Below are 16,875 nucleotides of genomic sequence, written 5' to 3'. Positions count from 1 at the left end.
ATGAACAAAAACAAAAGAAAATCCAGAAGATGATTTAATTCTCCCTTCAGTGTTCGCAAATGCTTAAAATTACATGATATTCGTAAAAGTTGACGTCTCCTTCGGATGGTTTTATAAGTCTAGACTCACAGCAAACTATATTTCAATATATACATTTTATATCTCAATCCAGTGTGTGTCTGTAACCAGTTTCTAAAAAGTGAGGCGGCCGCTATAAATCCGTAACTTCCTCTGAAACTAAACAGCTCTGAATGCAAAGACGGATTTCTCCGTATGGTTTCAATTAGTCTTACAGATGTAAAGTATGCAGGGTGGTGTTTGTGGTATCAAGCCGAGCGTTTACCCGTCGCCTGAAAACGGGTGTGACCGTCCGAACGTTGGGAGATGGGAGTCTGCGATTGGGGCCTAGCTGCTGGTGTGTAGCGTGTCCTGGAACTTCGTGCTGGTGTAGCGTGCGTGGAAGCCTTTTTTACTGATGCTGTCGTCTGAGTGGAACTTTAAAACGATGGCGTCTCCGGCTGAGTAGACGTCCTCTGGGGCCTGAGGGAACAGAAAACACACACGTGTGCCGTTTTTAAACCCGCTTAGGCATCGAGAACGGGATCAAGAAGATTATTAGAGATCCTACCCCTGATCCACAGTATCGGCCCAGTCTGGGGGACTTGATGTCGGCGCCGTCGTACAGCTCCAAATAATCGTAGCCGCAGTCCGCCTCGTCCTCGGTCTCAAACACTTGGAAGATGATCTCCACGCCGTAGCCCTTCTCGGCGGTGAGCACCCACAGACAGTCGGAGCCGCCGGGGTAGTTGTTATCTCCAAACTGTGCATGAGAGTACAGGTCTTTTGTCTTGACCTCGGCTTTAAGGCTTCCTCCGCATTCTGGGAATCCACAACCACAAAATTAAAGGGTCAAGACGAGAGGCTCGTAAAAGGGTGGAAAGAATGCAAGAAACACTTAAAATGTCACATTTCTGGCGACTCTTTTCCCCCAGCTGCAATTTACCATTTCAGGCTTTTTTTCAGTACCTTTTTAAGAGACCCTTGGCCGAGCATTTTCCCTCAAACAGCATCTTCTCAGCAGTGACGGTATATTTACAGTTTATTCTGCAGCCCTACATTAGGTCACCGCACTTACGTGTTTGTATCCATGGAGCTTTTATATTTTGTCAAACTCATTAATGTATTTTAGTGATCAAAATAATGCAGAGCTTTCAAAAGCCTTTTAGAAATGTGTAGTGTGCAGAAATGATCCTGTTATTTTGGTCCTTTGAGTCAATCAACACTTTGTTGGTTCAAATAGTACTGCTGTCCTGCATGTTTTAGATCTTTTCTTTTGTTTTACACACCTGAATCAAAATAACAGCTACCTGGATGTCATCATGGTGGTAAGGTCCCAAAATATATCAGTTTGTGGTTGTAATATGAGAAGTTCAGCAGGTATTTTTCCCCCTCATCTTAATAATTTCACACAAATCTGTTGATAACTTCTTGATTTTCATGCTGCTATCTTTTTAACTAATTGCCAATAAGTGGATGTGAGTAAATTACTTTCCCCACCTGCTCTGTACGAAGCCTCAAATCCTCTCTTTTGCACCGAGTTGTCAGAGAAAAAATGCAGGAACATCTTGTTGCCGCTGGATGTAACCGGGTCGGGTGTTTTGGTGCCACAGAAGCGGCCCAGCGTCGGGGCGCGAACGTCTCTGCCGTCGAAGATCTCCAGGTGATCGTAAGCACACTCGAGATGAGCCTCCATGTCAACCTCGTTAAAAATCTGAGAGGGAGATTTTCAAACGGATTGTAAGTGGGTGTTTTCATTCGTACCGAATCACCGAGTCCGAGTCGCGACCTACGAGTTTGATCCGATGGCCCGGTGTGGTGGACAGAGACCAGGTGCAGGCCTTCTTGCTGGGATACTTATTGGGCCAGTTGGGGCTGCTGATTGTGCCGGACACGGTGTTTACGAAGTGATCGCAGCCAGCTAAACAAAAACGAAACAGCATGTCAGGGGAAAATACTGGATCGAGTAGTTTCTGATTGCAGAAACACCTTTCCCTAGGAGAGCTTAATTATCATGTGAAGTAATGGGAAAAACCAAGAACGCCTCATAATTAAACAGGTCATAAATGCTTCTTTATTCGTAATAACATGGAGTAGTTGTTTTCTGCATTTTGGGGCTCTCTTTAGTAGAAAACATTCCTCAGTTTACTGAGGTTTACCAGTATGTCTTTCTGCACAACTCACTTATTTATTCATCATTTATTTAGTTTTTGCTGTCAAACAAATATTAAATTAAGTGGAAATTGTTCTTTGAGAAGCAGCTCATGCAAAAGACAAAAATTCTGGTTTGATGTAAATTCGCAACATTAGGCAATTGAACTGATTTTCCAGTCTCCAGATAAAGAGGGCTTTGAAATTGAATTCTAAGATACATTTCTGTACAATCCATATTTACAGTGTCTCAATCACAGCTCAACACTGAGAAAAAAAATCACACCAGAATGGAAATGTATGACGCAGCATCTGTTGCATGAAGACCAGAAGATGTTTAAAGCAATTTAGCAACAATAATCTAATAATTACAATCCAGTTGAGATCTGCACTGTGACTGTAAATGCTTCATTTTGTTTAACAAAAACAGTATAAATAGTCATCTTAGCATATCAAGTTGATCTGAACTTGCCTACCTTCCTTGCAGTCGTGCTTATTGTCGTGCACCATGAACCCACTGCGGCACTGACACCTGTAGCTCCCAAAGGTGTTCACACATTCGTGCTGGCATCCTCCGTTACCTTTGGAGCACTCGTCTATATCTGTGGAGATGTTCAAAGACTTTTGCTGGATTTTTTTTTTTTTTGTCTTCAGCACAGAAAAATATGTACAATCAGGCTTGGTGTAAACTTGAAGTGAATATGAAACAAAGCCCAGACAGTTTCTACCTAATGATAAGATGGGATTTGTTGTGTAGTGAGTTTATTATGAACCAGTATTGCGAATTCAAAAGGTCAGACTTGGTGACGTTTTGGAGTTTAATGGGGGAACAGAAGTGATGATTTGTTTCGATACTTTTACTATTCAGAAAGCTGAAGGTGTTCAGTTCGGTTTGGTGCTTTCTGACGTGAAAAACTTTTTTAATTAACTTCTTTTCTTCCATATAAAGTACAGGAATTGTGTTGGTGTTCAATTTTTATCTTTTATAGTATAAAATATTAGTAAAAGTCTATAAAAACAAAAAAGGGAGTATGTTTATCTGATGAACAAAAGGAAAATGTGATAAATGGTACATGTTTTTAAAATAAATATATTTTCTTTCCTTTGTTTTATTTTATATAGTCTTGTAAAACCACAGCGTTTATTTTTTCCTCTTTTGAGAAAACTCATCCATAAAATGCAATATTCTCTAGACTAAATACTCATTTTCAAATAATAGCAGTAAGGAAGTTTGAATCTGAAAACACTTTAAGTTGATTCCTTGCTAAGTAGTGAATAATTATAAAATATCACACAAATCACAGGCAGAGTACCTGTGTAACGTTTCTGTGGTATTTTCTTGCATCAGGAATTTCTTACGTTGACTGGCTGCTCACCAGAGAAGAAGTGGGCCTTGAAGCCCCTCTTGGACACGGTGTTGTCCGACTTGAACTCAATCCTCATGTTGTTCTGAAGCGAGGTTATAACGTCGGGTTTCTCTGTGCCGCAGAACTTCCCGTGGATCTTGGAGTCGGCGCCCAGCCCACTGCGCACCTCAACGTAATCATACTTACACACCTGTTGCGAAACAACCACAATCACTCCGTCTGAGCGAGAAACGGCAGAATCAACAACACTTTACATGCTGATCTGAGCCGAACCCACGTCGTTTCCTTCCGTCTCAAAGCCGTCAAACACCAGGGTGATCCGGTACTGAACCGGCGCCACCAGTTGCCACACGCAGTTCTTGTTGTGGGGGTAGTCTCTGGGCCAGCCTGGGGTGCTGAGGGAGCCATTGAGGCTGGTGATGAAGCCGCCGCAGGCAGCTGCTGGAGGGAATGAAATGAGAAGAAAGGATTTCAGAGGAAGAACTCATGCATAACAAAGTGAAAACAGTCGCATAAGCTTCAGCGATGGCGAGGTTAAAACTCCTGATAGAACTGATAAAAACATATCGATTAACTAGATGTTAAATGGGAAAACTGGTACTCAGTGCATTTTACTGAGTACATTTTGATCAATATGGCTGTGTCTGGTTCTGTTAAACAGAATTTATGTAAATGAAAAAATTTTTTTTTTTGTCTTACATGTTCGAACTAACATAAACGGCTCATGTTTAAAACACTTCAAAATTCATTTTTCACTTTGAATATAATAATTAAAACCACATGCACACTTTTGAAATGTAGAAAATTAAATCAGATTTTTTTAAAAAACACTTTGAACCTAAACATGGGATAATTAAAATGTGTTTTAATCTGGTTAAAAAAATATTGATTTAGTAAACCTTCTTGTCTGGAACAATTCTGTAAAAAATGACGAGGTCAGCAGATTGTGACTTTATTTTTTTTAATACCAAATTAATTAGAACATGTTTTCAAAGCTAGATAAAGAAAACTGTACGTGAAATATCCTAAAATCAATTCCTTGTTTACTCCTTAAGCTAAAATCCAGTGAGGATCTTCGATTAAAGGAAATATTTAAGATTTACTGAAACAATAATAAACTTCACTGTATGTGAAGAAATAAAAAAAGGAACTCATGTAAATAACCCTTTTGTTTTAAGGTAATTAAAAAACAAATAAATGTACATGCTGAGTTTTGCAGAAGGGATTTTTTTGTTGTTGTTCGAACGAAGAAAAGTATTGACTCTTGAGATACTGCAACAGGTCAATACTGCCCCCTTCTGGTAAAAATGGTAAAAGAGGAGAGTTTCATCAATCTTTTGGATTTTAAGACAGTGCACTATGTTGCTTGCTTTAATTAAAATATTAAATTCTTTAACTGTGGAACTATAATGGCTGACAGAATAATATAGCAGGCTACACTGACAATAATTTTGTCACTTTTTTGAAGTATTAAGTGGTAATAAGTATTCTTTGGGATTTTATGTTATTGCAAAACACAAAGTAATGCACATATGTGAAGTTAAAGTGTGATGTTTATTTTCATTCAAGTGATTAATTTTACTTTATCTTTCTGAAAGATAAATTAAATAACATTTCAACACATGGGCCACTTTTGAAGGCAATAATGTCTTCACTTTGATTTTGCTCTGACTGTAACGCCACTTTGAAAATAATACCGAAGCGAATAAAAGAAGAACAAAACTGTGCATTGCTTCATATTAGCTCATCAAAACCTTGTTTTGTTGAAAACTTTTCAGGGTTATTAATACTTTTACAAGGTATTGAGAAAATTCCTCCAAATGAGACCTTATGTCCTGCTTTGTTAGTAAAGACGTGATCTGTCGCCTGCTCTCACCCTCACAGCTGCGTCTGTCTGCTGCCAGCTCAAATCCGGGGTCGCAGCCGCATCTGTAGCTGCCCAGCGTGTTCATGCAGCGCTGCTCGCAGTGCCCGTTGTCAGCTCTGGAGCACTCATCCATCTCTAATCAAAAACAACACTGGAGTCAGTGTCCATACGTCCTCCTCCGTAAAAATCGTGTGGACACTTTGTTGCTGGAAGGCAATCTCTGACCTTTTAAAAAGCTGGCAGCAAACCCTGCCTTGTTGACTGAGCCGTCGGAGACAAACTTCAGCCAGAGCTGGTTGGAGCGGCTCTGGAGGTTCTCCGGTTTGTCGTAGCCACAGAACCGGCCGAGGAGTGGACTGCTGTCCGAACCGCCATCCCTGACTTCCACGTAGTCGTAGGCGCAGGCGTCGTGTTTCTCAATCTGCAGTCAGGATACGAATGAACGCCGCTGCTGTTCGGGTTACTCACAGACAATGCAAGAAATATCTCTCGACTCCTTACGAGGCCTTCTTTGATTGTTTGAGATAAAAATATATTTAATAAGCTACTGCAAGTAGACATTTTTGAAATCTTAATGGAAATAGCATGTCTTGCAAATTCAAATCAGCAAAATGTTTGTGATCTAAGTGTTTTTCACAGAGATATTCAACCTTTCTCGTATTGTTATCTGACTTGTACCTCAAATGACTGAAAGGTGAGGCCGACTTGAAATCCTTCTGCCACTGTGATCTTCCACATGCACATTTTGTTGGACTGGTAGTCATCAGGATAATTGGGGGACTGGATCTGGCCACTATCTCGCGCCAATTCCCCGCCACAGATGGCTGCAGAGAGGTCAGATCAAGGAACGAATCGGTTCAAAGATGTCAAAGATATTCAAATGCCAAAAGCGAAACTACAGGTAAATGGAGACAGAATCACCAGCACGATTAATGTACTGAAGAGCAAATTATGGTAATAATTTGTAACAGGAAAATAATAAAGTTGAAATATGCTTAATAAATGTTTAATAACAGTGTAGATAAAAGCAGATAGAGAAAATGGCTCAAGTGGTTAGACACTAGCATTCCAGCAGGGGGCAGTATAATGCCTGACACTTTTAGTTTGAACAACCATTCATTCATTGTTTATCCCTTCGATTGTAGATAATGTCCAGCTGTCATTTTACAGTAATGACGAGGATTCTCAATTCATATTTTTAAAACCATTTTAACAAATAAACATACTGTATGAAAAATGGGGCAAACATTTGCATCCCTTTAAGTTTGACATCCCTAAATAAAATTCCTTAAAAGTATGGAAATATAAAAATGCATGATAGGCCATTTTTTATTTAGTTAGTCAAAAAACTGACGCATTGTTGGCTCTGTATTTAGTCTGGACTTCGTCTTGGTAAACTTTTGTTAAAATGGGTTTAAATCTGTATCGTTCTTGTGTTTTACCTTCATAAGAAGCAGAGAAGCCTTTTCCCACCCAGCTGCTGCTGCTTCTAAATTCGATCCAAAGACGACTGTCATTGGAGATGATCGGACCTGGAGTCGTGTCGCCACAAAAACGGCCTGAAGAGAACATTTCAAGTTAGTACAAAAAAAGTCACAAAAAGCCTTAAACAGCTGCTGAATATGGAGTTTATAAAACAGGAATCAATCAGACCTTTTAGGGGAGCTTTTCTCCAGAATCCGTCTCGAATTTCTACGTGGTCGTACCAGCAGAGATGACTCCTGAAGAGATCCATGGAAGTGAAATTAAGGACAATCTGGGACACAGAGGAGAGATGCTGAGCATGACAGCATGTAAATATATCAAATTAAAATGTATACATCATTTCTAAAACCCAAAAGAGTTAAAATGCTGACCCCAAATTTACACACCAAGGACGTATGAGACTCTGACCTAAATTAATCGCTTCAAACTGAGATTTCAAACTCCAGTTCTTTAGCATTTCTGCTTTATCACACATGAATCAAATAAATGGTTCAGTAGCAAGATCCTGAAGAACTCAACTACATGATAAGGAGGTAATTTGATCATTTAATGTGTTGAAAAAGGGACATTCCTGAAACTTGCAGGATGCTGGACTTCGAGGATGAAGCATGACTGGTAAACATTAATTATTTTAATGTTTACCAGTTTTCAGCGACTCCCACATTTATTTGGACCTTTTCTCATCTTTAAAAGTTGTAGAATAGACCAACACTTATGTTAGGAAAAATCTAACCTTTTCAGATTATTTATTTAGTTGAGTGAACACAGGTAAGACAGCATTTTTTGCAATTTTTTTGCATAGTATGGTAATGATAAATATTATATATTAGCTCATTAAATCCCATGATAATGATTGTCATGGATCATTTTTCTACTTCTAAAAAAAGATACTTTAATTAAGATATAAAATAAAAATTACAAAATGTAAATAAACTGTTAGAAATAGCTGCTACTGATATTGTGAGAACAACATGTCTACGTGTATATTTTGATTGTAAAAAAGTATAACTATGAGCTAAGCAACACTCGGACCTCGTATTTGGTTTGGTGTTTACGGTTTGGCTGTTTATTCTGCTTCTTTTTATGTAGCATAGGTTTTGTGTATCCTGGATATAAAGTTAAGTGGAAGGAAAAAGTGCAGAAGAAACTGGTTCACTTGCAGCAGTAAAACTTGCACTGACTCTAAGAAAATGCAAACCACAACCACCTAAATCAACAGAAATAAACTCCAAAGGTTCATCACTCTCAAGATGAGTTCCACCTATTCAAATGAATTACTGAAAAAAAATCTCATTTTGCTTATTTGTTAAGATGCACCTCATTGGTGCAACTGTAAAGGTCTCCATTACATCAGGCCTACCAACATGTTAATGCTGTTATTTGTATTTAATTTTCTTACCATTTATGTTTTTATAAGTAGGTCAAATTATACAATGATTGAAAGATATGGTTAGGTTTTTTTTACCAACGTGAAATAAATCAGGCATATTGTGTATCAAAGAGGTTGAATTATAAAATGCATGCACCCATTTTGCAGGGATAGGTGTAGGTTTACCTTTTCTCCTGGGGTGACAGAAATCCTCCACACACAGTGAGTGTATGCTGAGTATCCGTTTGGAAAACCAGGAGAAGAAAGGTTTCCAGCACTGTCCTGCAGGCTTTCCCCACATTCTGCCAAAAAAAAAAAAATAGAAAAAGGAAATAAAAAATTGTATAAAGATGACAAGTCACAGACAAAATTATGATTTATGGGACTTCATATCTTTATTTATGTCCTACTTGCACATTTGTAGAGTTTGCGGGCTTGAGCGACGTCTCCTTCGCTAAGCCTTGTCCTCTGTCCAATGGAGGGTCGAATACCGTTGACATCGTAACGAGGCAAGATGGTGTCCAAGAAGATGCTTCTGTTTCGCACAAAGTACAAATCTGTTCATGCTTGCAGAGTTTTAATACACAAGAACCATGCAGAAGTTAATTATTGCCTAAAAAGCACAAAAACTACAACCCTTCAATAAACATACGGATAAGCTGGGTTGATGTTCAGCTTATAGAGGTTCTCCTCCATGGATACAAATTCCAGTATTTAAATAAATATTTTGTACTAAATCAGACTTTGTAGCTTTGAATTGTATTTTGTAAAGTTGTAAAATAGAATTGCTTTGTTTTCATTTCATTTTATTAAGGTTACAAAACTCTATTCACAAGCGCAAAAATATTTACGCCCAGAATTTGTCAACTACTTTGTCAGCACCGTGATACTTTTATTGGTTGTAATAAGCCCTTGCTGGGTTTACAGCGCCCGCTGTTGCTCGGTTGCCGTGGTGATGAAACGATGAATGACAGGCATGTGTAAACAGAGCGCTCTGAATGGGGCCGCTGGCCGGTGCCAGCCGGCTCAGTGGAGCCCGCTCCTGAATGCCAGAGAGAAAAGCCACTCCAGCCCCAAATTGTTCAACAAAGCCTGAACTGGTTGGACTTTTATTTAAAGTGGCAAGCCGCCACGACCCAGAGCCCTGGCGCAGTGACGGGGGTAAAACACCAAAGCAGAATCAGAGAGGAGCAACAGTATGCTTAAGAGAGAAAACATTTCTGTCACAACACGACAGGTTCTTGATGAACTGACGGTGAAAAAGAGGGACAAACATCAGGTCTCATATATGACTTAATGTCTCGTTAACAGAGCCGTTTGCAAAACAATTTATCCACCTTGAACGTTTTCAGCTTCAAGTGAATGATTAGTTTAATTATTTCTATGTTACAGACAAAGAAAAACGTGAAGGAATTGTGAAGGAAAAGAATCGGGACAATCATGGCAAGCAAAACACGAACGATGACAAGAGAAAATCAATTTGTCTACTTTGAATTTGTTGTCTGTATGATTTCAAGTGCTTCATGGCAAAATTTGCTAAAATAAAACGTAGAACAACAAACTACTTTTCAAATTAATAAAGTTCCACAAACCCAGCTGTTCTCTGAAGGCCTCACAGGTTTAATAAAAGACATTGGTGAGCAGTCAGGATCATGAAGGCCAAGGAACCGAACAGAAAAGTCAGATATAGGGTTGTAAGGACGGAATAGCAAAGTTAAATTCTGAAACAACGCCGACTATCTTTTAGAACAACTGATAATTTCCTTGGCACAACTCAAAATCAACCAAGATATGTCTGTCTGACCTGACCGACAAAAATATTCATCACAGAACCAAAGAACTTAATGCTGAATAAGTTTGAAGAAGTGATCCAAAGCCCAGATGTCACAATCTAGTATGATGGTTAAGATTTAGGTCAAAACACTTCACTGTCAAATAAACTACTTTTGCACAACACTGCAACCATTAAACCGGCTCATCGCTGGAAAAACTGTTTTTCTTCTAATGTCAGGCAGGTGAAGGCGTTTATTGATGATTGACAGTGAGTCAGAGGCAGGATACAGAGGAACGAGTGAGACACCATTAAATCAATAAATTCCTCAGAGAGCTGGTTTTATGACTTGTTAATGTGAAATGTGTTAAAATGAAAAGAAAACGTATGCTCAGCAAAACCCAAATAACAGACAAGTGAAACATGAGGCGGTGGAGAAAAAGAAAGCAGAGGGAAAATTGGCAAACCCACCTGGAAAACGTGTTCCTTGCATAATGCATGATGCTGCCAAAGTCATAGCCCTCTCCCAGAGAGTCCACCTCTCCAGGTTCCATCTTCAGGAAGTTATAGTCTTGACCTTTCAGTGGGAGCAACAGAGCATCAGCAAGCTGCGTTTACAATTACAGAAACTCCTGTGCAGTGACACGGTTACTACCTTAGTACCTGGCTGGATGTTGTCTCTGACGATGCTTACGTGCTCGTCACGGTCAGGACGAGTGTGTTCGTGCCAGAAGCCGATCACGTGGCCGAGTTCGTGAACCACGATGCCGAACTTGTCGCAGTTCTTCCCAATGGAGATGGCCTGAGGCCCGCCGCCTCTCCTCCCCACGTAGGAGCAGCATCTGTTCGGCAGCAAAACGTCCACATCCATCCTTAATTGCTTCTGAATGTGAATATGTGATGAATTTCCAGAAGGGCATTGCTTTTTTGACATTTAACGAGAAGAATCTGTCAACCCTATGAGCGCAGTTTCACTAAAAAAAACCCCCCAAAAAAACAAACTTGAAACATCATTGGTAGCCCACATCCGAAACAGATATTATTGTCAGTAACCCCAGAAAAACCAGGGGAAAACATGTCGCTGGGAGAGAAAGTGAATCAAAATGACTTTAAATGTCTATATTTAGCATGGGAAGAGTTGTGCCCTCTTGTGGCTGGTGAAGGAAAAGCAACTTAACATTAAATAAGCACAACCAGCAAACCAAGAATATTAGAAGTATTATAAAAGATAACACATTAAACACTAAATTTTCTGTTTTACATGAAGGGTGTCCTTAGCGCTACAGCACAGTAAACATCCGCAGTAAGTTAGCAAAGTAACATTTTGACATACAGAGATGTGGGAAAAGGACAGCCAGTCTTTTGTAAGATGTCTTGGACATGCCCGTGTTGCATGTCAACTTCAGTTTGTACAACACTAATAAAATCAAGAGACGTAAACAGCAAAATGCGAAGAAAACATATTATAAAATAGAATAAAATTTGTCAGATTTGGATGGAATGAATTAGAAAATCCCAACGGGATTTACATAGAATCAAAAACAGGTGTAAATGCTTATAATGTTGTTTTTTTCTGGAAGTTTGCTCTGTTCAAACCAAAGATATTTGGTCTATTGTGCTTCTGACTGCTGAAGAGAGAGTAAACACATGATGAAAGACGGTAGACGTGCAGGAAATACCTCAAAAATTCAGAGCTGCGAATGTGGAGAGGATTGAAGAAGTTTCCTCCGAATCCGTGCTAGAGACCAAAGACTGCAAGACGCATCTCACTGATGTTACTTCAACCGAATGGGTAACAATATCAATTAAAGTTTTGACTTATTTTAAGCTACGAAATACACCTTTGTTGAAAGATTTTGTTTATTAAGTGAAACCTTTTTTTGTATTTCCCTGTAGTTGAATATTTAATTTAATATTCAATAGATGGGGAAGTGAGTGTTGAATTCCCACATGTTCCATGTTATACTTGGATATTGAGTTATAAGTCAGTGGTTTATGATCTGTTTATTCAATTTTTTCCCTAAATATTGAGAATGTTTATTGTTTTTTCTCTATTATTGCTCATTACATACAGCTCTGTTCCTCATAGAGTTTTAATTTTACAATCACTTTATTGCTTTGTCAGTAATTAGGTTTTTGCTCACTAATAAATTATGTGAGCAAGTTTGGGTTTGAACAGTCAGGTTCCCAAAGTTGAGGTCTTTCTGTCTTCCCTGATTTATTCTAATAAATTTGAATAGCATCTCTGCACATGTATTTATATATTCTATTTCAAATGTAAAATAAACCACTTTAAAAACACTCAAAAGTATTTATTTTATGAATACGTAACAGCTATTTTTGTCTCCACTTGTTTAAATTAGAAACAACTCACCCACAAGGCCTGGAGGTAAAAATAATGTAGCTCTCTTCACTTGTTCTCTCTGTGAATATCACACATGTATGTTTCTCCCAGTGGCGCATCGCTTGACGAAATATGGCGCGCTGGCTGCCTGAGAGGAAAGTCTGTAATTAGGTTTTGACAGATTTAGGTTGTCCAAGGTGAACGTTTGGAGGAGACGGAGGCTTTCCTCTGGACTCACCACTGAAATTCCCACTGATCACATACGGGATGATGCCGTCCGGCCAGACTCGCTCAGGTATGGAGGTGGCCGCTCGCTTCTGCCTCTGTGGACTCGGACTGCCTGCAGCTCCGTCATTGGAAGAGGAATTGCCAGCTGTAAAGAGCGTATGGAAATCTCATATATCATCTTGAATAGTTTGATCAGGATTACCGTCTTCACAGACAAATGTGCTTTTTCTTCCTGTTGAGACGAACCTGAGTTTGTGTGGTTAACGTGTTGTTCTGTATCGACGTCCCGGCTGACTTTAAACATATGAAGATCTTCTTCGTCCAGAGCAATGTCTCCCAAAAAGGCAGCTGTGCAAATTTAAAACATAAGGAAACATTAAATAATTGGGCCCCAACTTGTTGCATCACAAAAGCACACACTTTAATGTATCTGCCGTATTATCCTGACTATAGAGTGCACCTCTCTATAAGTCGCACCACAAAGGTTTTGGACGCAGTATTGCGTCTCCAACGCCGAACTATGGATTCGTTCACGCCAAGTTTACACAGTGGCTGTCGATCTGTACTGCCAGATCGACAGCCTTCAACTTAAAAGCTGCATCATATGGACTTCTTCCTGTTGTTTTCATGATGAGGGGTATGAGTGTGAAAACATTTCTCGTCGAAACTGCTGCTAGCACGTGCTTGTTCTAAAAGAAAATGAGCACTTTCTTCTTTGATTTCCAATTTTTACTTCCAATGATTCACTTCCTGCTAAAGAGCCCCCTGGTGGTTGAAGAAAAATACACAGAAAAGCCGCACCGGGCTACAAGCCGCGTGGTTCAAAGCATAGGAAAAAAAGGTAGCGGCTTGTAGTCTGAAAAATACAGTAAATTAGATTTTATGAGACAGACACAAATGATACAAGGTTTACAAAACCATAAATTATACTGGTGCAACAATAATCAAGTTTCAGCCGGTTTTCTCATTTTGAAAACACAAGCACAAACACATAAATATTCAATTAAATTCATCCTATAATGCCCATAATTAAATTTTGCTTTATCATGATTCACATTAGAACATAAATTAAAATTATTGTGGCTAGAAAGGAGGGAGGGAAGATAAACGTTGACCAAATACATGAAAGGATTGTTAAGTATGTTGTGCTGCTTCCTGCACTGGATCCATTAGGCAGACCCATCTGTGAAGAAGTTTTAACCTTCTTTAACTTTAATGCAAAAAACTGGTAAAGAAATACAGATTAATGATAAAAACAATAAAATATTGTTTTTACAATCTCAATTATACCTTTTCCACCCTTACATTCCTTTTTTTTTTTCTACGGGAAATCAACAGTGTGGATGTTTACTCATATCTTCTGACAACTTCTTTAAATACAGTACATAGTCTATGGATAATCAGGGGTGATTCGAAAACACCTTTTTAAAGCCTGATCAGTCATTTATTTCCAAAGTGCTCCAGTTCGATTTTCAGGAAACTTTTTGCCACCTCATTCGCTTCAATTACTTCTTATGAGCGCCTCCTTCTGCTGTGCAAATAAGAGGATCTGGCCCGTCTTATGGATGCCTTTGAAGTCGACTCAGTCATGCAGAGGGTGACTGTAAATGACTGCCATGCCTCTCCTGCAGAGCCTGTGCTCCGTGCCCCGCGGCCAGGAGGGACTTCGCCGGCGTCCAGCCGAGGAACAGTGCTGGCACGGCCTCGGTGACCCACAGTCTCCAGGCAACTGTCTCAAAGCGGAGGAGCTGTGTGTTTTGAAGGTTCCCAAAGTCACAATGAAAAAAAAAAAAAACGAGAGGAAGGAGAAAGGAAGCCAAACCTGCTGGAGGCCCTTGATTACTAGAGAACTGTTGGCCATGTTGGACGATGTAAACAAGTTGTTTTCTTGAATATCTTGACCTTTTGGCAAAGTTTTTTTTTTTATTGTTGTTTTTAAAACAATCATACCCCATCAGAATAGGAAAGTATGTGTCATTTTTTTAAATTATAAATTACATTGTATTAATTATGATATTAAAATATATTAATTCTCTTCTTAAGACAAAAAAAAACCTTAAAGTCTTTTTCTATTGTATCTGTTTACATCTCTAGTTAAGCCCAAAAGTACAGTAAATTTCTAATTTTACCAACATGTTTCTTCTGACTGGAAGCAACATTAACATTTTGGATTAGAGTTGAATCTGATGGCAAAGAGGCTTTCCAATATGCTCTGTATTTATGCTCTCTACCAATAATAGATTATTGCTGGTCAGTGATTAACAAAAGGCTTTGCATAATGTAATGTAATGATTATTGAGTTATATTTTAAAAATGCAGACATACAGGTAAGTTGTTTGTAAAGATAAAAGCAATTACCACTTTACTGCTTAAATAAAATCCAATTGCTTTATTTTGATAGATGTTTTTTTTTTTTTTTTTTTTAGTTTTCAACCTCTATAGTTGTGTAAACTTTTGGTATACCATTGAAAATACACACATGTTGTTAATTTAATTGAACAGTTTGAAAAAGAAAGTACGTTCTTTTGTGTTAAAGCAAACAAACCTGTATAAACAAACACAGATTAGCTCATATTACACTAAGAAAACAATGAATATCAGAATATCCTTACATTTTTGGAAAAAGTTTTAAATATTCTCATATCAGCTAAGTCTGCCAGGTTCAATCAGTTTCTATATTTTATGTTGCACTTTAAATTAATCTCCTTTTCATAAGTTATACAAAGAAAGTTTGAATATTCAGAATCTGAATATTTTATATGTTGTAAATTTAAATATAACGTTTTGTAATACTGACTTATGACTTATTGCTTGTATACTTTGCAAACTCCTAAGTGAATCCATTTAAACCAAAAATTTAAACCTATATGCTGCCATCACGGCAACGTGCAGGGAAGCTTCGTTTGCTGCTTCTGGTCTCAACAGCAGGGCTGCGCTTCAAACCGTCCAAAAACACCTTTTGTATATCAAATATAAACAATTTTAGAGTAAATCTCACGGTACCTGCTTTGCATGGATCCTTGTAATCGACCGCATCCTCTGGGTTGAAGAAAATCGCGCCCGCAGCTTCTCCATCAGCCGCCAGAGAGACGCTCAGACGGCACAGCAGGAGCAGCACGGCTGGTGCCGAGTCCATCATTACTTCGGACTAAAAGGAGAACGAGGCTGCTAATAGATGGATATGGCTGGAAGAGTAAAAAATAAATAAATAAATGAATAAATAAAATTAAAAATTGAAAAAGAAAATGGAGTAAAACCTGGAGTTCCTCAGTGGGATTGATCCCTGCTGCCGCTGACATGCCGCTCCAGGAGTGAGTCTGGGCTCGGCGCGTCCAAGTAAATGTTAAACGTCACTTATTTTAGTCATAGTCCAGGAATGAGTGTAAATGGAAAACACACTTTCAATGCAGTCAAATCCAAAAAACAAAAAACACTACAAAACAACCCCCCTCACTTCCCCAATTAATTAGCTAAACTCAAACATGAAATGCATGTTCAAATCCTGTCGAGAGTCATGTAAGCAGAAAGGGTTTAACTACACCACCTGTAGGCTGCCAGGGGGCTGCGTTATTATAACATCTGGAAATACTGACGCAGCCATTACTGGGGCAGGCACATACAATGGCCTGTAAAACTGAATTGAACTTAGATGGAATAGTGTGGGGGCAGACAAGGGCGTGGATAATTGTGCCATTTGTGTATCCCTCTTCCTGCTTTTAAGAACGGCAATGTTTCTCCAGGATGGTTTTTGTTGTTAAACAGCTAAATTTTAGTCAGATTAGGCGAGAGAACATCTGTGAACAAAACTTCCAAGTCGGGATTCTGAATAGGATTTAGCTTCTTGTGTGAATGTAGCTCTGCTGCCACCACTGTGCTTCACAGAGTGTTTGCATCCTCCCCATGTCCCTTGTGGCAAACTCTAAACAATATTTCTATTGGCTTTCTTTCAACAAAACCTTCATTCTTGTCCGTCTCCCACAATTCAACATATTCAGAGTGCTTGTCAAACTTTTATCCTGTTAAAAATAGTTTACCTCCTGAGCTCCAGATCTCTGTAGCTCCCCCAGAGCGACTGTAGACATCTGGGCTGCTTCTTCATTCTACAACCCTTCCATTTAGGTCAAAAACAATGTCTTTGTTTTTGACCTAAAAAACAAAGACATTGTATAGTATAGTATTTGCATTGTTTTTGACCTAAAAAACAAAGACATTGTATAGTATAGTATTTGCATTGTT

The 16,875-nt window shown here is 38.8% G+C and overlaps 1 protein-coding gene across 1 annotated transcript; it reads right to left on the bottom strand.

Moving 5' to 3' along the window:
• Positions 1-331: 331 nt before the first annotated feature.
• On the bottom strand, positions 332-16,720 carry LOC106925500 (bone morphogenetic protein 1-like). Its single transcript, XM_088010971.1, has 20 exons — positions 15,643-16,720; positions 12,886-12,987; positions 12,650-12,784; positions 12,442-12,559; positions 10,731-10,909; positions 10,539-10,644; positions 8,707-8,831; positions 8,483-8,598; positions 7,096-7,198; positions 6,885-7,001; positions 6,121-6,266; positions 5,668-5,863; positions 5,452-5,577; positions 3,853-4,016; positions 3,585-3,765; positions 2,685-2,810; positions 1,851-1,978; positions 1,558-1,771; positions 629-879; positions 332-540 (listed from the first exon to the last, which is right to left on the bottom strand). The coding sequence occupies exons 1-20, from the start codon at positions 15,776-15,778 to the stop codon at positions 406-408; spliced, it is 2,904 nt and encodes a 967-aa protein (XP_087867097.1). The 5' UTR covers positions 15,779-16,720; the 3' UTR covers positions 332-405.
• Positions 16,721-16,875: the final 155 nt, after the last annotated feature.

The sequence above is a fragment of the Poecilia mexicana genome, unplaced genomic scaffold (assembly GCF_051168715.1).
Source record: "Poecilia mexicana isolate PSO_F unplaced genomic scaffold, ASM5116871v1 scaffold_12, whole genome shotgun sequence".
NCBI classification, from domain to species: domain Eukaryota; kingdom Metazoa; phylum Chordata; class Actinopteri; order Cyprinodontiformes; family Poeciliidae; genus Poecilia; species Poecilia mexicana.
This window is presented reverse-complemented; position numbering and strand designations above follow the sequence as displayed.